The 27,370-nt window shown below is 43.3% G+C and overlaps 1 protein-coding gene across 4 annotated transcripts in view; it reads left to right on the top strand.

Moving 5' to 3' along the window:
- The window catches only part of Slc35d1 (solute carrier family 35 (UDP-glucuronic acid/UDP-N-acetylgalactosamine dual transporter), member D1), a 51,621-nt gene that overhangs the window by 12,881 nt on the left and 11,370 nt on the right, over window positions 1-27,370 (top strand). For 2 of the 4 annotated variants that reach the window (XM_006503079.4, NM_001356276.1), the window contains exons 7-11: window positions 1,177-1,279; window positions 4,191-4,283; window positions 18,490-18,557; window positions 19,524-19,602; window positions 24,485-24,567. In XM_006503079.4, coding sequence (XP_006503142.1) covers window positions 1,177-1,279; window positions 4,191-4,283; window positions 18,490-18,557; window positions 19,524-19,602; window positions 24,485-24,567 — 426 coding nt within the window. Of the gene's footprint in view, window positions 1-1,176; window positions 1,280-4,190; window positions 4,284-12,010; window positions 12,108-18,489; window positions 18,558-19,523; window positions 19,603-24,484; window positions 24,568-27,370 lie in introns of those variants that run through there. The other 2 variants (XR_376320.4, NM_177732.5) reach the window with 2 other exon arrangements.

Below are 27,370 nucleotides of genomic sequence, written 5' to 3'. Positions count from 1 at the left end.
AAAAAAAAACAACAACAACAACAACATTGGTTCCTGGGAGTCAGCTGCAGAGCTGACTGTCTTCCCCTCTATGTTGCCTTGCCTCCTTTGAGAAGTCTTCCATATTAGCCACCTACCTTTCTTCTGAGAGGTGCCATACTAAACCCGGTGTATTTTAAAACAGTTCCTCCATGCCAGTGAGAACCAAAATTGTACTAAACAGCAGGGCGGCCTCCCTGCATCTCCTTTTGGCCTGAAGTTGCAGTGGACTAAAGGCTCTCTTTACTAGTGCATCCACGAGTTATGTAGTGTCTTTTCAAAGCCAGAGAACGTGGGGGTGTGAGAGTGCACTGCAGGTATACTCTGTCAAATTGTCATTTGCATTTCACATTTACTAAGTGCTTGTGATATTCAGGCTAGTAAATTGTAGGAACTGTGTTGTTTTGCTCTCTCTAGTTATACCTTGTCACTATCGAACTACTTAACCTCTTAGTACTTGCTTATGCACTCTTGTGGTTTGATATCAGAACTGTCATCATGTTTCAGAAATTCCAGTCAGTGACAAGTTACTCCAATATTTTATATGAATCTTTGAGAAAAAAAAAAAAAGCCTTGTTCAGAGCTTCATCCTCTGACTTCCTTATTCTGGAAACCAGTGCCTTCTGCTATCACAGATGGTAATGGTAAATTTGGTTGCTTATCTGATTTTGACTTTCAGGCAGTATACAATGAACCAAAATAATAATTAGTGTGTGTGTGTGTGTGTGTGTGTGTGTGTGTGTGTGTGTGTGTGTAAGGTTTGTTTGAGGTAGGGAGGGCCTCAGCTATGTAGTTGCCCTGGAGCTCTGTCTATAGTCCCCACTGTCTGTAGCCCAGGCTGTCCTGGGGCTCTGTCTGTAGCCCACAGTGGCTTTGGCCTGCTGTCCTGCCTCAGCCTCCTAAGTGCTGCTGTGACAGATGTTGCTGTGACAGATGATGTCTGGCTGCATGATTGGCTCTTTGTGGTGACATCTATAAGTGTGGATGTTTCTCATAAAATTGACAAATGTGGCCAGGTCTTAGGAAACACTGATAGCTGCTAACTGCATGAGGCTACCTAGATGAGAATGTGTTCTTGCAAGTACTTTGGCCCAGATCTGTTTGGAATTAACTGCATATTTTTAAAGGTGATCTTAAAGTGTTGCTTATATTCGGCAGCTCTGACTTGGCCTTTGATCTGGAAGGATATGTTTTTATTTTGATCAATGATGTCCTGACAGCAGCAAATGGTGCATACGTGAAACAGAAGTTAGATTCAAAAGTAAGTAGCACACTACAGCTTCTTCATTGGATGCTCAAGGATGGTGGGGAAAGTGTGGAATAAAGAAACATACTTAGGAGAGTTGGAAGGACATAGTGTGAATATGTGTTCATGCTAATAAATTTATGATCGCAAGGCATGGTGGCCCATGCCTGGCACGTCAGCACTCAGGTAGCTGAGGCAGAGGATATCACCGTGTCCAAAGCCTGCCTGGGGTGCATAATGAGGCCAGCCTGGACTATAAAGCAAAACACTATCTCAAACAAACAAACAAACAAACACACCCAAGAAAACAAAACGATGATGAAATCTCTTTTAAGTTAAATTAGGTTGTAATGTTGGCTTTTCTAGAAGGAAGTGTATGAATGTTGACTTAGAATGAGGTAGGAAAAGTGAAAAATATTCACAAAGAACAATGTCTTCATGATTATGGTTGTATTCTGACAACTTAGTGAGGGGCCTGATGTGAAATAGAAGTACAGGAAATTTGGGCAGTTGGCAAGTGAGTGCTAGAAGACAAGGGTGCATGGGACAAGGATGACTGAGGGCTAGGGCGTGCTGGGCCTGCTCAGGACTGCATTCCTGGGCCCAGACCTCAGCTTCTGCCTCCCGTTGGCAGTGTGCACATAAGTGCTTTCCACAATGCTCTCTGCTTGCTCACGGTCTGCTTTACATATAGACACATTCAGTTGTGACTTGCGTCCAGACCCTCAGAAGCCAGGTGTTTGAGGCCTGTGTTGTTGGCTGCATTGTACGGTTAAGTTACCGTAAGAAAACAGCTATCTGGATTTTGGCTTTCTTTGTCATAGAGCTCTGAGTGAAGGAGTTATCCTTAATTTCCTAATGGCCTTGTGAGGGCTCACATCGATATACATCTCAGATGTCACCATCGTTTTTCCTGAGCAGCTGATATGTGTTTATCTCATAACTGAATCTTGTAACTGACATGTTTCTGCTCGTATTTTGTCTTAGTCAGATGGCCTTACCCCTTTGGTTCCTTGTCTGCTCTGTTTTGTGTAGAGTATTTCTGAAATTAGTTCAGGTACATTTTGGAGCTCAGATGACAGGTAAAAGCATACCTCAGGAGTGGTGGCGAGCCTTGTGGATTCCTGGGAGTTGTTGTTTTGAAGTAGTTTCCAGTTGGCCAGGATTTTGCCTCTCCCCCAGAAAAGACTGTAGACTGTGTGGCTGTGTGACTGGTTTCCTTATTCTTGGCAGGTTTTTAGTTTTTGGTTTTTTGGGTTTTCCTCCGCTAAAGACACTACAAATGTGTTGCTAACACTTTTTGTAAAGTGCCTGCTCTCCTCCTCCACTTACCCACTTGGTGTCTATGTGATGACATCATTTTAACTGATGTTACTAGTAGCAGTTTCTTATCCTTGTTTAAAAGTGGAAAGAGCAGTTTGGACTTACACTAATGTTACCTTTAGCTCATTTGCTGTTTCACAAAGTGGATACTAAGGCCTGCTCCACAGTGAACCAGCAGCCTCAGGTCTCTGGAACCAGACTGCCCAACAGAGGCGTCTATGATGATGGACGTTGTCTCTGCTCTCATTACAGACATGGCTTCTGGGAATGGGAAAAGTGATTGGTATATCTGAGAAACTAAATTAGTGGTTTTGTGTAATTATAATTGAATTAGCTACATATGGCTAATGACTACTGTTTTGGAGATCATTGTTTAGAATATACCCCAAAACCTAGAAGAAAATAAAGGTTTCTGTGGACTTTAGTCTTTGAAGAGAGCTCTTCAGTTCCATACTTGGAAATGGCTTATGGCTTACTTGTATTAAAACTCTAAAGCTGACTTATGGGTCTGGGGTATAGTTAAATTGATTTCTTTGGAGATAGGTTTTTAAATTAATTAATTCTGAGATACAGTCTCACTGTGCAGCCTTGGCTGCTCTGGAACTTGCTATATAGAGAAATCTAAACTTGAACTCATGAGTGTTGGACTTAAAGGCATGTGCTCTCATGCCCCATGTAGGTTAGTTGATATAGTGCATGCCTAATATGCATGGTTTAGTCCCTGGTACCACATGAGCCAGATGAGTCCCAGAGCTCTATAGAGTTGTAGGCAAAGGGATTAGAAGTTCAGCTTCATCCTTAGTTATATAGTGAGTTTGAAACCAGCCTGAGACATATGAGAGTCTGCCTAAATAAATAGATAGATAGATAGATAGATAGATAGATGACCGAACGAGTGAATGAATAATTGAATCTGCATGTGGTGGCAATACTGTAATCCCAGCACTCCAGAGGCTGAGCCAAGACTATCGTGAGTTCAAGTCCAGCCTGTGCTATGTAGTGAGGTCTAGTATTAGAACAACTTGCAGTGTCATAAGAGAGAATGACATTGAAAGTCGTTAGAATGGGAAGAGAGAAATAAAGAGTGTAGAAAGTTTTGCTTTTGTCACTTGTCAGTTATGTGGATGGTGTCTGTGTTTGTGTGCCCTGCATACCCTCTGCTCCAGCCTAGTTCATGTTCTGAGTCATGGACACCTGTTGTCAAGGGTCATGTAGTCTCACTGTTGGTCTTTTCCTGGTACTGTACAAAGAGGCACAGCTTTCCATTGATACTTACAATTATAGCCTATTATAGATACCTATTATTTGGTTTAACCTAGGGCCAGTATGCCCACACTGGGGTGGTTTTAGTAAATCAGAACTGTAACTTCAGGGCTGCTTATAATCATGACCTGGTCAGCTTGAGTCCAGTGACATAAAGACCTGGGGCTCCATTTCAGACTTAAAGGCTAATTATTTAAAGGTTAATTATTTAAGTGAATACTTTTTAACTTTAAAAGTCACCCAACATTATATACATATGTAATTGGAATAGTAATCTCTTTGTGTTTAAATATACCTATCTTCTAGAACCAACTGAAATACTTAACTGTTTACTATCTAGGAGCTGGGAAAGTATGGCCTGCTCTATTACAATGCACTGTTCATGATTCTGCCCACCCTGGCCATTGCGTATTTCACAGGAGATGCACAAAAGGTAGGCCTTTGAAAGTACGGGGTAATTTTCTTACTGTTTATGATCAAAAGATAGATGCTTTTGGGTTGTTCTAAAGAAGTGTGCTTATTGAATGACCACAAACTGAGAATTTACTCTTTAGATCTTTAGCCTGCTGATGTCATGTTAACCTGCCTTCTTGGCATAAGCATTTTAAATATTAAAATGGCTCAGAATAGCTCTCTGTGCCAGTACAGAGAAAGAATTTGTACGTGTATACTATGTTTTGATAACATGTACTCTCTGTTATCTGCCTCCCACTCCTGTCTAACCCCTTCTTTCAACAAGATCCCCTGCTACTTTCATGTGTCTGTCTGTCTGTCTATCTGTATATGTGTACATGCGCGCGTGCGAGTATGTCTATAAATGTTGACGTTCCCTTGAGATCTGCTAGGTGTACTTGCAGGAGTATAGCACTGGGGTTATTTACTGGACCTTGGGTTATTACCCTGTACATTTCTAAAGGAAATGACCTCCTTCCTGGAGCTGTTAGCTGCTGGTGAGTATCAGGGAGAGGCGGGGACTCTTAAACTCCTTTGTCATCCATGATGGACTGTTGAAGGGTCTGATTTTGTGCAGGTTTGTACAGGTAACCACACAATGTGGTTGATTATCACATGGCCATATTTTCAGAAGGGCTTCCCAGTATTTCTCCCTACCCTCTGGCGTTTAGATTTTATCCACCTCTCTTCCATGATATTCCCTGAAGCTCAGAGGGAGGAATTCTTACATTTTTATTAATCTGTAAAGTGGGAATGGAAGGAAATTATCCCTGAAAAATATAAGATTCTGAAGAAGTAGAACTCTTGAGACTTTATAGAGTTCTGTGTCTTTGACAGCTGCCATCCTTGCTTAAATCCCACCTTAGGAGGTACTTAGGATTGCATGATGTCTTGACCAAATGAATAGCAACTTACATAGTAGATAACCAATTTATGCAAACATTTAATTAAATAAATACAGAATAGAATAGCAAAGTTAATCCAAGAGAATTTTTCTGTAGAATAAACCCACAGTTTTAGAAAAACTGGCACAATGTTGTTGTTTTACCAATGATCTGCCCTGAGATTCTGCTGTTTGAGCCCAGGCTTCAGAGTATTATGCTTTCTTAGCGCAGCAGACCATGTATCAATGGGAGCTTGAACAGAAGGTTTTGAAATTGCACTACTGATAAATTCTTGAAGCTGAGACAGAATCTTGGCAACTTATGAAGCTTTTTCTTTTGCTCTATTTTTCAAGGCCATTCTTTCAAAGAGCTATTTCAGACCATTCTGAACACGAATAGAAGTTCTAATGAACTGTAGCCTGGCTACCAGCAAACCCAAACATGGCCCCAAAGGAGAAATTACTATTGCTTTGACTAACAGTGTTAAGTAACTCTTCTCTGGTTTTAAAGAAAGAGTGATGAGAAATAACATTTCCTGAATCCTTATTATGTATTAGTCACTTACATGAAATACAATCTAGTTTTCTTAACAGCTGTTGGAGGCTTGATTTATCACTATTTTGTCAATGCGTAAGGAGATTCAGAGACATTTAAAAAACCTGCCTAAGGTCATACTGTTGGGAGATAAGACTCCTTCTGAAGGCCATGGCCTATAGTGGTCTGCTTCCTTCCCACAGACTCTGGCTGGAGCAGCCTTCTCTCTTGAGATTTAGAACAAAGGTGTGAAAAAGAAAACCTGTCCCTCTAGGCCAGTGTGTGCTGAGACAGCTGTAAAGTTCACAAACTTAAGCACTCAAGGACTCAGCAAAGGCAGTTCCCATCAGGTGCTGACTGTATTCTGTAGCTCCTTGGAACTGTTAGCCAGAGGAGGTGTGCCTTCACTCAAAATGATGACAATTTGTATAGCTGCTATAGCAGAACTTGTACATATTTCAAAGTTCAGCAGTAGTTTAATCCTGACATACAGAAAACAGAGTCAGGCAAATCTCTGAGTTCAAGGCCGACCTGGTCTATAGAGCCAGTTCCAGGTCAGCCAGGGCTAATAGAAACCGTGTCTCAAAGAAAGAAAAGAAAAGAAAAGAAAAGAAAGAAAAGGAAAAGAAAAGAAAAGAAAAGAAAGAGGAAGGGGAGGGAAGGGGAGGGGAGGAAGGGAAGGGGAGGGGAGGGGAGGGGAGGGGAGGGGAGGGAAGGGAAGGGAAGGAAAGGGGAAGGGGAAAGGGGAAAGGGGAAAAAAAGGGAAAAAAGGGAAAAAAAAGGGAAAAAAGGGAAAAAAAGGGAAAAAAGGGAAAAAAAGGGAAAAAAGGGAAAAAAAGGGAAAAAGGGAAAAAGGGAAAAAAAGGGAAAGGGAAAGGAAGGGAAAGGGAAGGGAAAGGGAAAGGGAAAGGGAAAGGGAAAGGGAAAGGGAAAGGGAAAGGGAAGGGAAAGGGAAGGGAAGGGAAAGGGAAGGGAAGGGGGAAGGGAAGGGAAGAGAAATGAGAAAGAAGGGTGGGAGGGGAAGGGACAGCAGAGGAGGGGAAGAGAGGAGAAAAGAGAAAGACCCCCAAAAATAAAAGTTCAGTAGTATACATGTAATTTGAATATTCCAATATAACTAAGGATAGACACCTCGTGTGTAAGGTACTTCAAGCCTGTTTGCAAGTAAACTGTTTGAACCTTGTGCCTAGAAGTCATACTTTACCAGTAGGGTATGGTGTGTTGTAGCTTACAAGATGCTTCAACATAAATAATTTTCCTTGACCCTTGATATATACCCTGAGGAGGGTTGTTACCCTTTTTACAGAAGTTTCGGGGAGTCTCCAGGTTGCACGGTGGTGGTGTTTAGAACGGAACCTTTCTGGTGCCTGCAGAGCCCTGGCTTCTGTGCCTGACTGCACGCGTCTCCCATAGCCACCTGCTGCACCTGCTGGAAGATCAGCTGCATTTGGGATTTCCATGCAGCACCTTCTTCCAGGACAGTGTCAGAAGCATCGGTGCTGGCAAACACGTGAACGAGAGCAGAGCCTGCATCATGTCTTTGCCCTCATTGGTTCACAGCCAGAGCACTGTCATCTTGTGAAGATCAAGTGTTTGCATGCTGAGTGCTTCTCTGAAAAGGAAGATCACATTCCTGCCTAAGTGGGGCCTTGATTCCAGTAGGTGAGACAGATTGCACATGAATCACGTAGTAAGAGCTGTGAAGAGAGATGGATCAAAGAGGCATGATAAAAACTACAGCTGGGGAAAGTCGCTTTATAAGGCTCATCTGAGTGAATGGGGAAACTATTCGTGTGCTCTGGAGAGTAACCTGGGCAGACACAAAAGTGGGTTCTAAGCTTTGAGGAGAAAGTGCTTAGCACTGTCTAAATTAGTAAAAAACAGGATATGCGAGACCCTTAGTAAGGTGGGGTAGAGCCTGAAGGTGGATTCCAGGTAGAACTTACATGAGCTCAGGCTGCCTGCAGGAGGAGATCCATGGTTAGAACATGGGCAGCTGAGAAGCCAGAGACCCGGGGAAGCCTTGCTTTTCCTGAACAAAGAGATTAGAGCCAAAGAGGACCCAGTCTTTGTTCTAAGACTAGTGCTCTCATTCTCCCCACTGCCCTGCTCCCTGCTCCAGTCTGAGTTAAGCTGAGATGGAGACACAGGCCTCTGGAGTTTTCTCTGCCGGTAGGAAGAAACCATGAAGGGTTTGACGTAAATGTGCCCTGCAGAGAAACTTGGGAAACGCAGAAGGCTGGCAGCCTTCAGTCCCCTTGCTGACCCTTGCCCGACTCCAGGTAGGTCCCCTCTTTGCTCTCACCCTGCTTTGACACGTGCAGAATGAGTCAGGCAGATCAAATGTTGACGAGGTACCATGCTTTCTGGAGCAAAGACACTCAGCTCTGTTCCAACAGCTGGTGTGAGCCCAGTGCCTTTATAGTCAGGGTTGATAACTGCTCTCAGCACTCGACCCCAGAGCCGAGTAGTGCAGGAATGGTCACATTTTCTTTGGCTATTTAAATAAAGAAACTATGGAAAAATAGAAGCCAATAAAGTATCCAAAAAGTTTTTATGCATATCCATGGGAGCAGGGCAAGTATATTTTTTTCTACTGTGGAACCAGGCAAAAGTACTTAAAACTATATAAATTAAATAGTAAGGGAAAGGTAAAGTATTCGATGATGGATCCTAAATTTAAAAATAACCGGGGAAGTGGGATAAACCAAATTACTATTATTCAAACGTAACAGTTTTTGACCCAGGATACAAACTGAAGCAAAATTAGATCAAGCAGGGAAATTTGGGTTTGCATTAAGAAATCTAGCAAGTGGGCTCTGAGAGGTCCATTCCCCAGAGGGCAGGAGTGGACACAGTAGGTGATGCTGTGAGTGGACACGTTAAGAATTAGAGGCTCAGACACCCAGAATGCTCTGTAAATGACAGCACAGAGTCTATCTGGAAACTCATCCCAGGGGGCACATGGCGTAAGTGTTGGCCAGAGCAGTCTGAGAACTGAGACTCGTTTCTGTGTGATTCTGTCCCTCCTTTTTCCCCTTCCTCCCTCTTTCTTTCTTATTTACAAAATCTTGGGATTACTAGAGAGGTAAGGACCAATATACTTTAGCACTTAGTTTTAGAAAAGATGCATCTTACAAAAATACTCTTTAAAAAATACAGCCAGAAGAGAAATATACCTGAGAAGCAGAGTAGAACTGGACCTAGTGTCAGGGTGTGGGTGAGCTGGCTCCACCCCTCGATGGCTGCAGTGCTTGGGAAATCTGAGCATCATGGTAGAGTTGGCCCTGGTGGCATGTGTGTAGAGAACTGAGAACTAGTCCACCCCTGGCTGGAGTGGTATGGTAGAGCTGGCCCCACCCCTTGCTACTACAGCACTCAGGAGGATGGTAGAGCTAGCCCTGGTGGCTCCTGCTCAGGAGAGCTGGCAGGCTGACCAACTCAGCTACCATCCAGGCACAGATCCAGGGCTTTGAGTTGGCCCACCCCAGCATCTACCCCATCTGTGAACTGCTGGAGCTTATGAAGGAGCCACTCCTGCAGGTCCAAAGCCAAAGGATCTCCATTACACAGGGCAATAATAGGATATCTGAGAGGAGCCCTGTAATTATCCAGTATTGATGATGCACTGGAAGCCTGGGCCTTGAACCAGACCAGTGACTCATTACAGTGAACATTTGCAAGTAAAGCTATTTGGGCAAAGAGTATATATATTGTGGGACAGGCCATGACACGCTATGACACACTATGACACACCATACTGCCACATGCCACAGCTTCCATGGCAAGATGTTTTCTTTTTTAATTTTTAATTTTCTTTTGGGAGGGAGGTTGCAAGGATGGAGGGAGGGAAAGATGAGTGGGATTGGAGTGCATGATGTGAAAAATCACAAGGAATCAATAAAAAGTTCAAAACCAAAACCAAAACATAGCCAGGCTTGGTTTGCATCTATAATCTCAGAAGTTGTGAGGCTGAGGCAAGAGGATGGGCCTGACTTTGGGGGCAGCCTGGCTAGCAGTGTGAGACTGTTCCAAAACCAAGCAACCAACCAACCAACAAACGCCCTCAGAGGCCCCCATTGTGGGAGCAGGAGGCCCAGGAGGCCCAGCTCATCCTTGGCTACACAGTGAATTTGAGATGAGCCTGTACTATATGAGACCCTGTCTCAAAACACCAAAAGTCTGTGCAGTGTTCAGAAATTGTCTTCCTGTTAATAATAATAAAAAAAAAAACTTAATAACATGGGTAAAAACAGAGTGGGTATCATTTGACTAGTGTCTTTCCAAAATGTCAGGATAGGTGTGTTCATGCTGTGAACTGCTGCCCCCAATAGGGAGTGCTGCAGCACAAAGCCAGCACGGAGAGTGGCAAGGCTTGCTAGCTTCCTGGCGGCACTGCGGGGTGTTCTTTGTTACCTATGCAGGAAAGCCCCTGCTGTGGCTCTCACTAGGCCATTGCAGTAGGTCGCCCAGTGCATTGACTGATGGCTTCTCTAGGTTGCACTGAGTGGCCTGCCTCAGTTCAAGGGAAAGTTGCTGTCCAGGTCTAAGTAATTACTAAGCATTACTTTCATGGCTTAGGATTAAAGCCTTCTAGTCTCCTTACTTAGTCTGTTAAGACTTACTGATCGTTTTTTAAGATTTGTTTATTTTATATATGTGAGTACACTATGAGACACATCAGAAGAGGGCATTGGATCCCTGTTGCAGCTGGTTGTGAGCCACCATGTGGTTGCTGGGAATTGAACTCAGGACCTCTGGAAGAGCAGTCAGTGCTCTTAACCCCTGAGCCATCTCTCTAGTCCAACTTACTGAGGTTTTTGTTTTGTTTTGTTTTTCCTAGGATCACTCTGTGAACCACACAGGTTGATTTTTTTGAGATCCTATAGTATTTCTTCCACATACATACATACATACATACATACATACATACATACATACATCTCTTATTTTTAGGCTTTGGTGTTCTGGTAAAACAAGTGTGTTGGATCAGGAATTCTTTACCTACATATGGATGGGTCTTTCTCAGTTTGCGTATTCTTTAACTGTCTTTGTCTTTGAGGGTGTTCCTTTTAAAATAGGAGCAGTGACTCAGTAGGTAAGGTGGGGTGTGATTTGTATCACATACAGGGTTAGAGCCCTGAGAGCAGAGAGGAAAGTAGTGAAACTGTCTGGGAGCTAGTTTCCTGTCTGAGGCAGGAGCAGGGTGCAGAGGGAGAAAGGGGGCAGCTGGTTATACAGTATGGAGTGGAATACGACGGGTAGTCTATGGCCACTGCCCTTGGCCTAACTTTCCTCATAGGGAGAGAACTGTGGAGATCATTTGTCCTGCTAGTACCCTTCTGCCTTGGCAAGTTTCCTGGCAGTTTACTGCTGGGTAAGGACTCAAGCTTTCTCCTCCATAGTTTTCAAAGTGACACGATATTATTCTTGTTCTTCTTCCTTAAATATATAGTGTGTATTTATATATTTCACTTATTCAGTGACTGTTTCAAAATGTATATAATGTATGTTGATCATATCTATTGCCCACTCTCCCTCACTCCCTATGAAAATTCCTAACATGCTCTCTTCCACCATCATGTTCTCTCCTTCCCCTCTCTGTCTGTTTCTGTGACTCTGTCTCTCTGTCGCTGTCTGTCTCTGTGTCTCTGTCTCTCTGTCTCTCTCAGGTAGTGTTATCTGCTGGAATAGCGACTACTCTTGCTGGCGTGCCTTTGTGCAGGGGATCACATTGCAGAGGGCTCATGAGTGCCATCTTCATAGACACTCCCTTTTCGGCCAGTTTAAATAACTCAGGCAACTAAAGAACAAAGGTTTTTTTTCAAATATTTTTATTTAACCAAAAAACCTTATTCAAAAAAACAAAACAAAAATTTCTCATCCAAACCACATGTGCCTGGTTTCCAGAAGTGGTTACTTTGTTTGCACTTTGCTTTTTGAGTGTGTGATAGTCCTGGCATTGGAAGTCTGAATGGCCTGTGGTCGTGCACTGGGCCAGCAGCGCTTGTAGAACTGGAAACTTCCTTCAAAGCAGAATGACACTTAAGGAAGCATCTTGTGTAATCTGTAATACCAGCTGCCACTGAGCGGACTGAAGCCTACAGACGTGTGTGCACAGCTCCTAGTCAGTTCTGTACCACGCATGGCATGACCAGGCAGGCCACCCTCTTCATAACGCTCTTTACCAGTTTTCTCAAGAGGTAGAAGCTTTGTTTTGTTTAGAACACTTTTTCCCCTGAATGACGAAGTTCGTAATCACTGTGCCATCTGTACTTCCTATTTTTAGGAAGAATAAAAGTTTGTACACAAGCTGACTGCTGAGAGATCACAGTGGAGGAGCTCGAGAGCAACATCTCCGTCTGTGCATCCCGGACATGTTTAAAGTGTGTTCCAGTCTCTGCTGGTCCTAAGGAAAGGCAGCGAGCGGGAATGGGCTTTTCCTACTTCTGTAATACAGACGTCAAATAACATTTTCATGGCCTCCAGAAACATAATTGCAGAGTTAGAAGTTGAATTTCTGCCCTTTTGATGGATGGGGCTTGAACTCATGGTCTCAATTTGCTAGGCAAGTGGTCTGCCATTGAGGTACACACCAGACTGAACTGCTTTTAACTTGTTGATCGAGTAACAGTTCCTATATAGAGGCATAAAGGAGAAAATGAGATATGTTGTTTTCCCAATAGTGTGTGTTAGTACAGTGGGAGGAGACAAGTGGTCTGAGAAATTCCACCATTCAGGATCTCGATTTAGGTAAAGACTAAGCACAAAGGAAAAGGAAAAAGAATTTCAGAGTGAGGATGGAGCAAGTTAGTGTTTGTTCCATGCTTTCTGGAGAATATCTATTATAGTAGTGCTTCAGTTGTGAATGGTCAATTTATAAAATATAGCAAGCAAAAGTAAAAGAATCAATAGTGAGTGAAAGAGGCAGGTAGAAGAGGCAACAGAAAGCAAATCACTGAGCCAGATGCTCTCAGTGTCTGGCAGAAACAACTGGAGTAGCCCGATTGAGACAGAAATTGAGGGTTTGTAAACATCCAGCAGAAATGGACGGGGAGAGCTGAGACAGTTCGCTGGAGTTTCTGATTGAGTTTTTCTCCAAGGATGCGTTACTGTCTAGGGGGTCTTGATCAGGTTAATTTTCTCTGCCAGTGAAGAATTAAAAGGCAGAAGAAACTCAAGTGCAGCAAGTAGCAGGGGGAGGAATCTCACAGTCAGCAGGCAGATCAGTCTGTGAAGAGAGGCTTCACTGGGCGTGAGGAAACACAGCGAGGAACACAGAGAAAGATCCTCTCCAAAGCAGAGGGAGGACTCTGGACCTGGAGATCCAGTCTTTCTTGAGACTCCAGTTTTTAAGGATCTTTGAGGGGTTTTCTTTTCCCTAAATTTCTCTAGATGAGAGTTGGTCAGTTTGAACAAAGACAGGGTGATAAGCCCGCAGCTTTGGCAGAAAGATGGCCTTTTCCAGACTTGAATAGTTCAGCAGTCCGTCACTGAAGGCCCAACTGGCAGGAGAGAAAGCCAGATGGGCCTTTGTTCTATGGTTGATATCGTGGCATAATCAATAATGATCTTTGTGGGAAATGGTTCACCTTTAGCTGTTTGCAAGGACACAGTGTTTTTACTCTTGGGCTGCTTCATTTTCTTTCCTCTCTCAGGTACAGAGCTAGGGGCCAGCCTGTCTCTGTGCAAGAGGCTATGGAACACATGTGAAGGGAACATGCTCAAGGCTGGAATAGGAGAGGCTCCTTAGTTTCCAGGGTCTGCTTTAACAAGCTTGCATACACAGCGCATGACAATTTATTTAGCAGTCTAATGTACATTTATATTTAGTTAGTTTATAAAGAGAACTCAGCCATTAACAGTAGAATATGTATATATATATATGTGGGTATATATATATATATATATATATACCCACATATATACATATATATACACATACACACACACATATATATACCCACATATGTGCATATATATATATACATATATACATGTACATATATATATGTGTGTGTGTATATATATGTATGTATGTATATATAATTTTGGGGCTCTTGAAGTTACATTTCTCAAAGGATGTAGTTTATCATGTTTGAAGATTGTTGGTGCAAAAACAAGCTCTTACCTTACAGCGAATGAAAGGTACTTTATTCTAGAGCCAAATTTCAGTGACTATGGCCCAGGAACACATATTTATGCTAGTCCAAATGTAATGTTCCAGTGTGGAAGTGTCATGAAGTATTATGGTTTTATGAAAAAAAAGGAAATCATAAACCAAGGCAAGTTTAAATTTATTATGGTGGGCACATCAGAGAGGCGTTCCAAGAAGATGGAGGAGGCGCAGTTTATCTCACGGTACTTTAGCTTTTGTGTTGGTGGAAGCTAGTGGTCTGCTACATTAATAGATTCCAAAATGTTGCTAATTGTTAGTCATATGATGTTAGTTCCTCAGTAGAGTTGGACAGGGAATGGCTATTCCTGGCATAAAGCTAACCTGAGATAAGGCAATTAGCCTCTGGACCTGCAACACCCCAGCCATTCCAGCTACTCAGAAGTTCTAGTCAGTAGATCACTCTTCACAGACAACTTTCTTCTAGGAATTAACCTTGACAAGATTAAGCAGCGTTTACAAATAATTTTTTTTTAATTAAGGAAAAAATTAGCTGACAGTGATGATACATGTCCTTAATCCCAGCACTTGGGAAACAGAGAAAGGCAGATCTCTGTGAGTTCTTGATCAGCCTGGCCTACATAGAGTTGTAGACTAGCCAGGACACATAGTAAGACTCAATCAAAAAAGTAAAAAATACGTGAGCTGGCTTATTTCTCTTGGATTATCTTTTACAAACAAAAGTATAAAGTGGTTTGGAGGGACCTTGTTCCAGTTACTTGAGGGAGGAGAGCTAATGTGGACAAACACAAAGATTACATGCACACTGGCCCAAAGCAAGCACAGTCCAGTTGTTGTTGTCAAAGAGGGTTTTAGCATTTTAGCAGCTGTGGTGAAAGCTTTGACTCTTAAACAGCAGCAAATGTAGAGCAAACCATAATGGCTTCTTTCCCTTTCTAGTTTCTCAGTTTCCCTGGTTTTCTTTCTTGCTCAGTGTAGATGGGAAGACGAGGCTGTAGGGCAGGACACACCTAGGAGCGGAATAATTGTGTGCTTCGGAGTTTAGTGCATACATAGTTGAGACACTTAGTAAGGAGTAGCTTGTATTGCCCTCCCTCCCTTTCCCCTCCTTCCCTCCTTCCTTCATTCTGTCCACTCCAATGCTCTCCTGTGGCAGAGGGAGCAGACCCTTGCATGCTGTAGGGACTGCTTGGGTCATATTTATCTTGCAGCTATGTTTTCAAGTAGCTGCTTCTTGTCATAGTTACAGCCAAAGATCTATTCCTGTGCTAAAGCAAAAATACAGCAGGCTGACTAAGTTTCTTCAGGGACAAACCAAATACTTAGGGAAAGGAGCAGGGATCCCAGGAGAGTTCTTTGTCACCTTTGACTATTCATTACTGGAATACAACCTAGTGTTCTCTTAAAGAGAGCCTTAAGACTTGGAGTTTGCAAACTCAGGCCTATCTGTTAGTAGTTCAGTGACCTGCTGTTTGTTGAGTGTTGTCTTCTGGGAATAATAAGACCTTTACTCTCCATCTCTCACAAGTGTTCTGACAGCCAAATAGCAGAAGCTCCCCATAGGTACCAGGCAGTGCGTTCGCTGTTTTGGTTTACGTTCACCAGTAGCAAACATGAATAAACTGTCCTTAGCACAGTGCCCCAAGATGTCAGAATGGCACCCCCACGGTTAGAGCCGAGAGAAGGAGCTCAGGGGTAATGCTGATGACGCCTCCCTCACAGATGGCTCCTGTGCTCCTGTGTGTGACTTATTAGTTAAGGCTAGCTACTGAGAGTGTGTGTGAGAACTTGTAGAAGCCAGTCATGGGGAGATCTTGGAGGGCCAGAGAGATGGCTTACAGGGCAAAGGCACTCGCCACCAAGGCCAATGACCTGAGTTGATCCCTGGAACCCATATAGTAGACATAGGAACAAACTTTCCTAAATTTTCTTCTGACCCCAACACATGGCATGTGCATTCTCTTCTCCCGAATAAGTTAATATAATTTTTGGAAGGGCTGGGGAGATGGCCCAGTGGGTAAGAACCTGATTTTGGATCCCCAGCATCCACAAACAAAACAAAATAACAGCAGCAACAGGCAGAGCTATGCATACTAAAGCCCAGCCTGAGGGAGGGAGACAAGTGGAGCTCACTGGCTAGGCCTAAAACCTGCCTAAAACCAGAGCTTCCAGGGTTCCCTGAGAGACCCTGTTTCCCAGCGGGAAGCTGGAGAGTGAGAACGTGACCTCTGAGGCTTTGCTCTGGCCTCTGCATGGCCGAGTGTGCACATACAGCTGTGCAGCTGTACACTCGGATGTATACACGTCTCTCACAGAGCAAAATGCTTGGACAGATGTTTCATAAAAGAAATACTAACATTAACTAAGTGTGTTAGAAATACTCACTTGTTAGTCAATAGAGAAATACAAACTAAGATCACAAGAGACCACTTACTGCTTGGTAGATTGGCCCCAAGCAGTTGTAAGTGTGTCAGAATGCAGATCAGTGCGAATCTCCAACAAGGCTGGGGAGGGCGTAAATAAGTGCAGCACTTTGGAAAACAGTTTGGCAGGTTCTTATAAAGTAAAGATAAACCATCCGTCTCAAGGTCCAAGTGTTACATGAGATAAATGGGAATGTGGCCACAGAGGTTCACGGCAGCTTTATTTTAAAGAGCAAATTATGTGGGAACAGTACAAATGGAAGTCCCTTGAGAGTGATTCAGCAAACTGGGTTATATTCTCAGGGCAGAATGCTGTTCTAACTGACAGGATGGATGAGTCCATGACAAGCCTTGCAGGACCCAGATTAGTCAGTTATGCCAGCACAAGGAGAAAGACTCAGAAGAGTTTGCACTATATACTTGCTGGACCTGAAGTTGTTAGACAGCAAAGCTGTCCTAGCGGTACTGAACATCAGCCAGTAGAGGGCGATAGATCCCTTGGAACTGGAGTTACAGGTGCTCATCAGCCACCTTGTGGGTGCTGGGAATCAGACCCAGCATGAGATTCTTGGGGAAATTTCAATTTCTTTAGGGCCCATTGTCTTAATAGTCTAATAGTCAGATTGAGAAACACAGTGTGCCTTTAGAATATCTTTTTGCCAGGCCTGTTATGCTAACAGAAGTACTTCAGAGGTGTCCAGAGCTAGAAATAAGGGCCCTTATTTGATTGTGATAAGCAGGGCAGGTTTAGGTTGGGTATAGAGTTGTCTTAGTTTACTTATTATAGTGATTATGTACTTTACATGTCTTGATTATTGCTGTCATCATTTCATATTGGAGGCTTTTCTTTTTATATGATATACCTCAAAAAGAAAGAGTCATGAGAAGCTGGGTAACTGCTGTGCGAGGGGTGTGGTTGCATAAAGGCGGGCCTTTCCTGTGTAGCTCGCAGTCTGTAGACGTGGTGCAGAAAGACAGTTGGGAGGTCAGAACCAGAGAGAACGACTGAGGATCATCCAAGGGCTTGGTCAGAGGCAGCCTCGGGAAGGAGCCCTGAGTTTAGCCTGGTGGTGAACAGGAGTCATGGTGGACAGGAAAGGCATTCCAGGCCCAGGCTGCCAGAGATGAAATTTCATCTTGTGTTTGGTGAGCAGGAAAAGCCACAAACTGGAGTTTAGTTGGATACAGGGAAACTTGGAGCAGGACAGGTTGGCACAGAGATGAAAGCTGAAATGTTTTTCACGTTCACTTAACCCTCCTCTCATGGGATATGAACCTGTACTCTTTCTTGGGGGTCTCAAAATTTGGCTTAAAACAACCAACAAAAACAACAGAACAACAGCTTCCAGGCAGGAGAAAGTTAATTGACTCGTTTCCTTAGATTGGCTTCTGCCTCACATTCAACTCAAGGCTGTGCTTGAGCTTCTGTGCACTGCAGTGGGGTCAGCAAAGCCTTTGGTTGACAGCCACCTGCAAAAATGGCGCACTTAGGTGTGACTTGTATCTTTAAGGAAAGATCATTTTTTCCGTAGCAGGATGGGGAAGTTAAAAGTCTCTTCTACATTTCAGTTTGGAAAGGGCCAGATCTGAAAATTGATTCAAGTACACATATCTGCAATTCTATTTTATAATATACTATTTTAATTAACTCTTAGACAATTTCATATATACATAGGATTTATTTTGATTATATTCACCCACTCTTTCCTTCCACACCCTACTCCTAATTTCTTTCTTTACAAATTTATTTAGCTTTATTCGTGTGTGTGTGTGTGTGTGTGTGTGTGTGTGTGTGTGTGTGTGTGTATACCATGTGTGGGAAATACTCATAGTGGCTGGAAGAGAGTGCCAGATTCCCTGAAGGCAATCAAACTCAGGTCTTCTAAAAGACCAACAACTGTTCTTTGTCATTAGACCATATTTCCAGTCCTCCTCTCTAACCAAGCTCATATCCCCTGCCCTTTTTAGAAATAATTGACCCAGTCCAGTTTATCTTGCCCATATACTCATAGGTGTGGGACCATCCGTCAGTGGCCACACCCTTAAAGTATTCTCTCTGTCCCCTAACATTTGAAACTCTTGAGTATCACTCTCAGTCCTTGGAGTGATGTAGCAGGGAGGTGACAACTGCACACAGGGACTTCAGGGAATGAATGAGAGCTGTTTGGAGGGCCTGCTCTGAACCCAGTGCTTTCTTGTGTGTTACAGGCAATGGAGTTTGAGGGCTGGGCTGACACCCTGTTCCTGCTGCAGTTCACCCTCTCCTGTGTGATGGGGTAAGCCTTTAATACATTCTTATCAGATAATTTCCTAGAGAAGTAGGTATCAGAAATTTGTCGTAGAGTTCTCCTTTCTTGTTTCTGAGTGTCTTGTTCAGTTTCCTGAGTGCCTTACCTTCAAGATCCTGGTGGCTTTATATCCCCCTGGGAATATACTAAACTGATGCCAAGCCACACCCAGATGGATGGAGAAATGAAATGGATATTTATCTATCATCCCGCCCTGTGGTAACAGCCACTATATTTCCATTTATGTCATTTAATTTTCCTCAACATTGACATATGTCATTGACCCTCATATACAAGAAAGCAGGCTCTGAGTTTAATTATCCTAGTTTGCTTGCTTACTGGCTGGTAGTGGTGGTATCTCAATTTGGGGCTGCTTGACTTCTGTGTGAAAGGAGAGAAGGTCTTTGTAGTTCCCAGCTGTGTTTTCTTGAGTTGGTCTCTTTGGTTGCAGCTCATGTCTAGACATGCACACAGGAGACAGGGCTTCAGAAGCCTCCATGATCTGGGCACTAGAAATAGTGTCGAATAGCTGTTGAGCAGACCAGCCATCTCCTCTTAAATTCTCATTTTGTTTTCTTCCATTATTAAGAAGCTCTCTTGCCTTCATACTGGTCATGGTCACTTTATCCCAATGGCAAGTGCCCAGATGACAGGGGCCTAGGAGCCCTGAGCATTCTGTCTGCCTTGCATGAGTTAGCAAGAAGGATGTTCTTTAAAGAGCCCTCATCGTTGTGAATGAGCTGTTCATGGTTTTGGTAGCAGAGAGAACCCCTAGTCAGAAAAGAGATGCATGTTTCTCTTGAGTGCGGTTTCAGAAATCTGAAGCTGTTGAGAGGCACGAAAAGCTCTCAGTTGCTCAGAGCCTGCCTGGCCTTCACTGGTTATGTCTCTTAGTGAGGGACTGTGGGACAGCAAGCTCTCACCCATAACAGAGCCTTTCCTTCTCTGTCCTAGGTTCATCTTGATGTATGCTACAGTACTCTGTACTCAATATAACTCTGCTCTTACCACAACGATAGTTGGCTGCATTAAGGTGAGATGAAATAGCAATACTGTTTCTTTTTGGAATTTGCTTTATTTAAAAATTGTTCCTCTAAATTAAAAATCTGGGGCCAGTGAGACAGCTTAGCTGGTAAGCATGCTGCCTGCCCAGTCTGATGGTGTGAGTTCTTGAGAGCTCACAGATTAGAAGGTGAGAATTGACTCTGACCTCGTTTACATACCATGAGATGAGTGCCACCCAAAATAAGTAAGTAAAAACTGTTAAGAAAAAACCCTTAATTAATATTTGGCTATGGAGACAAGCTGGCCCAGCAGGTAAAAAACACTTGCTCTGTAAGCCTGACGGCCTGAGTTTGATTCTTAGAATGCCTGTGAAAGTGGGAGGAATTGTCATGTGCCCCTCCCTATCTATGCACAGCAATATTAATAAAGTAATTACATTTTTAAAAGAGTCTGTCAGTAGCCTAAGTCTCAGCCTTATTCCTACTTGCTGGCGTAGTAGCTTGACATGTGGTGGTAATTTCTAAATCAGTTTGTAAGAACTTAGCAAGGGCATAGCTCTACTTGAAGGTGACTTAGCTCTGGGGAATGTGGGGAAAGTTAGACACATTAGTTACTGTAGAGGAAGAAAGGGGGAGGAGGCTGTTTCTGTGACAGAGTGATAAACACATCTCTTCACTCCAAGCCCTAAGTTTCTTTGGGAGGTGGGGCTTGCCAGGAACCAATCAAGGTGGGTTTCTTGTGTCTGAGTTGCCCTCACATGCCTGTGGATTTATGTCTGAGGCTCCTAAAAGCTGTGCCTGACATCCCCAGGCGTGTTTTCCTCTTGATGCATTTTACTAAGGGCGAATCATTTGTCTCAGACAGAAAAGCCCAGTTAACTTGGTATTGCTAAAGCTAATCAAAACCCGGGACCTCATTGGCCAGACTTAGTCGTTCTAGCTTTTCATTTTTAAGAATACCTCAGATATTCCCATTCCTCAGCAGTTAGCAAAGTGAGCCAGCTTTCTGAAAGAGGCCAGACCGGGAGAGGCAGGTCTGTGATCATTTTGAAAGAACAGGGCATTTGCCACTCTGATGCCCTTGTCAGAGTGAGGGAGGGGAAGGGAATACAGAGGGAAGGTTGGAGCTATGTTCAAATTGTTCTCTGTTCAGTGGCGTAGGACTCATCGAACTGAGGGGAAACTGCACTGGGTTAAAACTCCTGACAATCTGTAGCTCCCCATCATGGAGTCAGAGTTGGACATGAATGGAACAACAAATGTAACAAGTCAATTGCATGAAATCTCTCAGAAAGCGTGTATAGAGACAGTCTGTACTGAAGGGCCTGGAGCAGCCAACCCTAAACTACTTCTCAGCTGGGTTCTGCTTTGTAAATACACATTCCAGAGCAGAGTGGATGATAGCAAGAACACAGGCGGTCAAGACTCAGTACCATATCTTCAGCCCAGGAGAAGAACAGGCAGGAAGAGACCACAATTCATTGAAACTACTCAGTCTGTTTGCTTCGATTTTTGGACCACTTTGCCATGGTCAGCCAAGGGTACCCATGCCCCGTGATCACATGGCCATCTGTGCTTCCCATCACACCTACCTTCTGTCGGTTTCATTTTAAGCTCAAGGGAGGAGTAAATGATTGGTTAGTTCACTGTTGTTTTTGCTACTGTCTGCTGTGTGGTCTTACAAGTAAAGTATGAGAATTTTCCTACCATGGCTGGCCACAGTCTTGGGAGCCACAGCGGACCTTCTGATGAAATAGTGTTGATCACAGCTTTCAGAGATCAGCCGTCATTTTCCTAAGTTGTCTTAAGCTTCCACGTAAGGATCTCAGCCTCACAAAACCTTAGATTGGATTCCGTGTTTCCCTCAGTATGCTAGGAAAGTCCCTTAGAAGAGCTAGTTACAATAGCAATTCTTAGCCCCGCCCTGGGTATACCAAATCTCATTTTGAAAAGCAAAGCCTAGACCCTTAGCTACATACAAATTGGGAGTTGCAGTCTTAGCTTTGAGTTAATATGATGCTTTTTGGTACTTCCCGGTCATTTCTGTGGGGAAGAGATTGCTTAACATACTTTACTGTGTCCTTGTTTGTTTCCTAATTTGTGGTTGTGAGCAGTGAGGGTTGGGTCCTCTGTCCCCTCCTGTCCCCTGTGCACACTATGCATATCAGTCGCTTCATCCAATGAGAGGTCCTATCCCATTCCTTTCTAAGATACCTGATACCCTTGTTTACTTTATGCTTAATTTTGTCTTTCCACTCAAACAATAAGAAAGTCTGCTCTATGTGACCAACATTAGAAAGTGCTGATTATTTCTGAATCCCCTCCCAAAGGGCATTTCATTACAGAGACAGTTTTAAGGTTGGTTTAATGCGTTTTATACCCACCCTTATGCTACAGATCAAATCCAGGAGTCTGCACATGCCAGGCAAGTGCTCTAGCACTGAGCTGCACCCCAGGCCTGGCCTTGAACCTCAGTTTTGTCTCACAGGCTCACGGAGGAGAGTCCAGGGTCTAAGAACGTGACAGTCACAGCTCAAGAAGGGGAGGAAGTGGGGAGGTAGGGGATAGATGTGAAAGGAAGGAGATTGGGGACATATCAGAAAGCTGTATTCTGCTTTTGTAGTCTGAGAATAATTAAGAAGCCAGAATATATTTGTACTTGGGAATCAGAAAAGAGATCTTTTTAAAAAAAAATTTTTGCCTTTTATTTTTAAACTTATTTTTAATTGTTTTGAAATTAAAGTATAATTCAGCATTTTGCTCTTTTCCTGTCTTTCCTAAATCCCTTCCTGTACAAGTGGCCTCTTTTTCTTTGTTATTGTTTTGGTTTTTTGTTTGTTTGTTTGTTTTTTGGTTTTTCTAGACAGGGTTTCTCTGTAGAGTCCTGGCTGTCCTGGAACTCACTTTGTAGACCAGGCTGGCCTCAAACTCAGAAATCCGCCTGCCTCTGCCTCCCGAGTGCTGGGATTAAAGGCGTGCGCCACCACACCCGGCTCTGTTATTGTTTTATATAAACACACACATATACACACAAATCTATAAATACAACTTTGCCAGTCTGTTTAATGTTACTTATATGTATATGATTCCAGGGCTGGCCATTTGGTATTGGATAATAAACTGGGGGATTCATCCATGGAAATACTTTCTTTTGGTTGCCTTTAGTTCTTTGTATAGTGATGGGGCCCATAAGATTTCCCCGTTCCACATCAGCATGCTTGTGTGTTTGTTGTTGTCCTTGGTCAGGTCTTGTTTAGGCAAGGTATCCTGAGCAAAGCTTCCCTGTCTCTCTAGGAGACACAGAGGATCCCACAGAGGATGTCCTGATCCTCTGGCTCTTACAGTCCTTTTGCCCTCTTCCTACAGTGGTCCCCATGCCTTAGGTGCAGGAATTATGTTGTATATTTACCAAGTGTGGCTAGTCGCCTCACAATCAGTTATTGTCTGCATGGTTTGTGGGTTTCTGTAATGGTCTTTATCAGTTGCAAAGTGAAGTTTCTTTAATGAGGGGTGAGTGTGATCCGTGAGTGTGAGTGCAGTTAGGAATTAGGCTGGCCTAATAAAGTGGAGGTAGTAGGCTCCCCTCCATGATCCATGACTTCACTGGCCCTGGGTAGTCGGCTAGGTTCCCAGTACCAGGCATGGTTCCTTTCCCATTAAGTGGGCTGTAAGTCCAATTAGATAGCTGCTGGTTACGACCAAGATATGAGTGTCACTATTGCAACATCCGAGTTCTTGCCATGCTGGTCATGGTTGCTCATATGGGTAGGATTATTGTTTTCTTTCCTCTTTTGGAAGCTTGCATAGCATCTTCTGGTACTATGAAAGCTAGTTCTCAGGGGTAAGACTTTCAAGTTGGATACAGCTCAGATCGTCTAAGTCCCATATCCAAAGTGCATGGTGGCATCACCAATAGGGACTACCTAGTAGAAGTGACTTGTAAAATTGTGTGTGTGTGTGTGTGTCTGTGTGTACAAACACACGTACATGCTTGTTTGTGTATGCCACAGGGCACCCATGTAGGTCGGAGGAACACTTTTGGGAAGTCATTTCTCTCCTCTGACTTGGGTTCTTAGTTGGGCTTAGGTTATAAGTTACCTGCTGAGCCATGTCACTGGTCCAGTAGAAGTGATTTTAGGTTACTTTGAAATGACTTCTTATGTGTTTTGTTTTGTTTTGTTTTGCTGTTTTGTTGAAATAAGGTCTCTCAATGTAGTCCTGTCTGTTCTAGAGCCTAGTTATGCAAACAGGCTGGCTTCAAACTCACAGAGATCTTTCTGCCTCGATCTCCTGAGTTTTGGGATCAAAGGTGTGCATCTGTGCCTGTCCCTAGTTCTCGTTTTTAAGATATCAAGGAAGACACTATATGTTGGTCAACTCTCCATCTTCCTTTTTCATAATTTTTTGAGGGGAATTGTTCAAGGTAGGGTTTCTCTGTGTAGCCCTGTCTATCCTAAAACTCATTTTATAGACCAGGCTGGCTTCAAACTCAGAGAGATCCAGCCGCCTCTGCCTCCTGAGTGCTGGAATTAAAGGTGAGCACCACTGTTACCTGACCTTCCTTTTCATTTTTAAAAAGAAAATGCTTGTTCTCTACCCTTCCCTCACAGGCCAGCAGTTCTCCCTGTGGGGAGAATGTCATGTTGGCCACACGAGGAGGCAGAACAAGCTGATGATATGTAGGATTCTTCATGTAGCCGAGACTGTTTGTCCTTTAGAGAAACAGGTTGGGAAAGCTCATGTTAGTGAGCTCTTATTCCTGTTCTCCCTCTTGCTACACGCAGGTGATAGACCTTTGTTGGAACTGTATGCTGCTTTATGTTGTACTTGAATCTCATGAGTGTTCTTACACGTACATTTAAAACGCTCGCTTAGAGTTATATAACAATGTCTCACTTCTTTTCTTTTTAGAATATATTAATAACTTATATTGGAATGGTCTTTGGTGGAGATTATATTTTCACATGGACAAATTTTATCGGCCTAAATATCAGGTAAGTAAAAATATTGAATTAAATATAGCTATACTGACAAGTGGGGTTTAGGTACTCAAATAGTGTCACAGCATAGGATTAGGCTAGTCATTCAACTGAAAATCTGTTGACTTATAGAATAAATTTATGGAGTGCCTACAGTTTACTAAATATACTTTAATGTCTCTAGCTAATGTTTTATAAGAAACAAAGGCAGTGGTTCCATATTCATGCATACGATTTGGGGTTGCACTCCCTCCCCTTTGCCAAAGAACACTTATTGGCTTATTAAACTTGATCACAGGTAATTCTCTCAAGAAATTCAGGGCTAAAAACCACCAATTCTATTACTGTTGTAAGTACCTAACTGTAGATATGTCACTGCCTTTTAAAATATATTAATTTTGGGGGGCTGGGGAGATAGCTCAGCAGTTAAGAGCACTGGCTACTCTTCCATAGGATCCAGGTTCAATTTCCTGCACCCACATGGCAGCTCACACCATCTCTAATTCCACTTCCAGGGGATCTGATGTCCTCGTCTGGACTCTACAAGCATCAGACATACATGTTAATAGACAGGCACAACATTCATACACATAAAATAATAAACAGTGTTTGGAAAGTAATTATTATTTAACATTTTTTATAAGTATATAATGTATGCTGGGTCCTCACTCCTTGCCTTAATAACCCCATTGCTATCCACTGCTATTCCCCTTCCCAGATCATGACTTTGTTTTTGTTTTGTGACTCTTTTAATTTATGCAGTATCATCTCTGTGAATATTGGATTGTTACTATTCATAGTAGAATCCTGGATAACCCACTAGAATGGAATCATGGATAGCCTAGTGTGGTGGAACCCTGGATAATCCAGTGTAGTAATCCACTAGAGTGGCACCTGGATAACCTACTCTCCTGGTGGGTTGTACACAAGTGAAGGTGGTGGTCCCCCCTCCCCAGATCTATCAGTAGCAAATAGTTAAGCAGTGAAGGGTGGGGCCCCCTGAGCTCCATCCATTCCTGACTGTTGACAGACCCATTCTTGTCCAGACCCAGTGCAGACAATCATAGCTGCCTGTGAGTTCATGAGTGCCATGGTTGTATCTTGTCCAGGAGCAATGACATGTGACAACCTCCCAGCCCTTTCATACTTTTATCCTGCTTTCCTTCAGTGTCCCTGTGTCTTAGAGGGGATAAGAGAAATAGCTCCTTTAGAGCCCTGCTGTCATCAGGATGTGTTGTCTTAGTCACTGTTCAGTTGCTGTGGGGAGACACCACTTAGTTGTGGACTTGTTTACAGTTTCACAGGTTTACTCCAGTAATCATTATGGCAGGGCACTTGGCTGCATGCAGTCAGGTATGGTGCTGGAGAAGTAGTGTAGAGCTTTACATTCTTATCCACAGGCAGAGGGAGGCACAGACAGACAGGCTTTTGAAACCTCAAAGTCCACAACATACTTTCTCCAACAAGGGCACACCTACTCTAAGAGCACACCTCCTAATCCTTTCCAGCAGTCCACCAGCTAGGAACCAAACATTCAAAGATAGGAAGCTACTGGGGCCATGTTCTTAAACTGAAACAGTGGGGTACCTGGAGATCGCCTCTTGAAGGTGTGAAGTGGTGTGCTCTATTTGGATGAGAGCGGATGCTGGCTTTTGTTTGTCTTGGAGTGAGTTGCTGTTACTTCTGAGTTCCCATTTTCTTATGTGGGATGAAAGTAACTTGCTGTTGAATTAGAATGACAGAATCCAATAGGATTCAAATCCAGGCATTCCAACACCTGTTCAAATGTTATTTTCATTACAGCTTTTAGCAAGGAAAGTATATTGTTTAGTTTTTTTTTTTCACTTTTTCTTTTAAAATGAAATTGTCTTTGTTATTTCTAGGCTGCTTTATGGTTGCTGTTCTCTTTGACTAGTCAACATGCAAAGATGAAATTGTCATTATTAACTTGTTTAATGCAAAAGCTAAGCTACAGGGACTATTTAATAGATTTTGCTTGTTTGGAAATTATTTCAGTTAGTTCTTAACAGAGTGCACATTAAAAGAAACCACCAACTGAACTATATTCCTGAAGAATATGTGATTAAGCCTGAACAAATATGGCTCCCCTATACTCTGCCTCCATTCTTTATTGTATTGAGAAAAGCTTAGCTGGGCTAAGGTGGCACATGCCTTTAATCTCAGCACTGGAGGCAAAGGCAGGTGTCTCTGTGACTTTGAGGATAGTGTGGTCTACAGAGAGAGTTCCAGGACAGCACAGGGATACACAGAGAGACCCTGTATTGAAAAACTAAAAACCAAAAAGAAGAGGAGGAAGAGGAGGAAAGCGGGAGGAGGGGGGATGAGCCAGGCATGGTAGCTCACATAGCAAGTTGCTAGCAGCCTTAGCCACATGTGTCTCCCTATGTCAAATACTAAACCCAGAAGAAAATGGAGTGTCCCCCTCCATGGCCAGGTTCAAGTGCAGGAAGCCTGGGGCGTGCTTCGTAGCCTCTCGGGGCCTCTCAGCTTGCATTCTGTGGTTAAGGAGGAGTTCATGTTTTCATTAGAGCACAGTGAAGAGCCTGTCTGCTTTGTGTCCAGAGTCCATCTAGTGCTTAGCGAAGGGTCCCCTCCCCCAAAAAGCAGCATAGAAGGTGGGGAATGAGCAGTGAAAGTCTGGGCTCTGGCCATGGCCCAGGCCTGAAGAATAGAGATGCCATAGTCTCAGGGCCACCCAGGATAGAGTGACATGTGATTAAACAGTTAAATACAATCAGTAACTAGTTCCAGTGTATAGTGCTGTGAGTTTTGACAAGAGTATTTCACTCTGAGTCTG

Source organism: Mus musculus, chromosome 4, assembly GCF_000001635.26.
Source record: "Mus musculus strain C57BL/6J chromosome 4, GRCm38.p6 C57BL/6J".
NCBI lineage: Eukaryota > Metazoa > Chordata > Mammalia > Rodentia > Muridae > Mus > Mus musculus.
The sequence above is the reverse complement of the archived record's forward strand: the minus strand, read 5'-3'. Positions and strand labels throughout refer to the sequence as shown.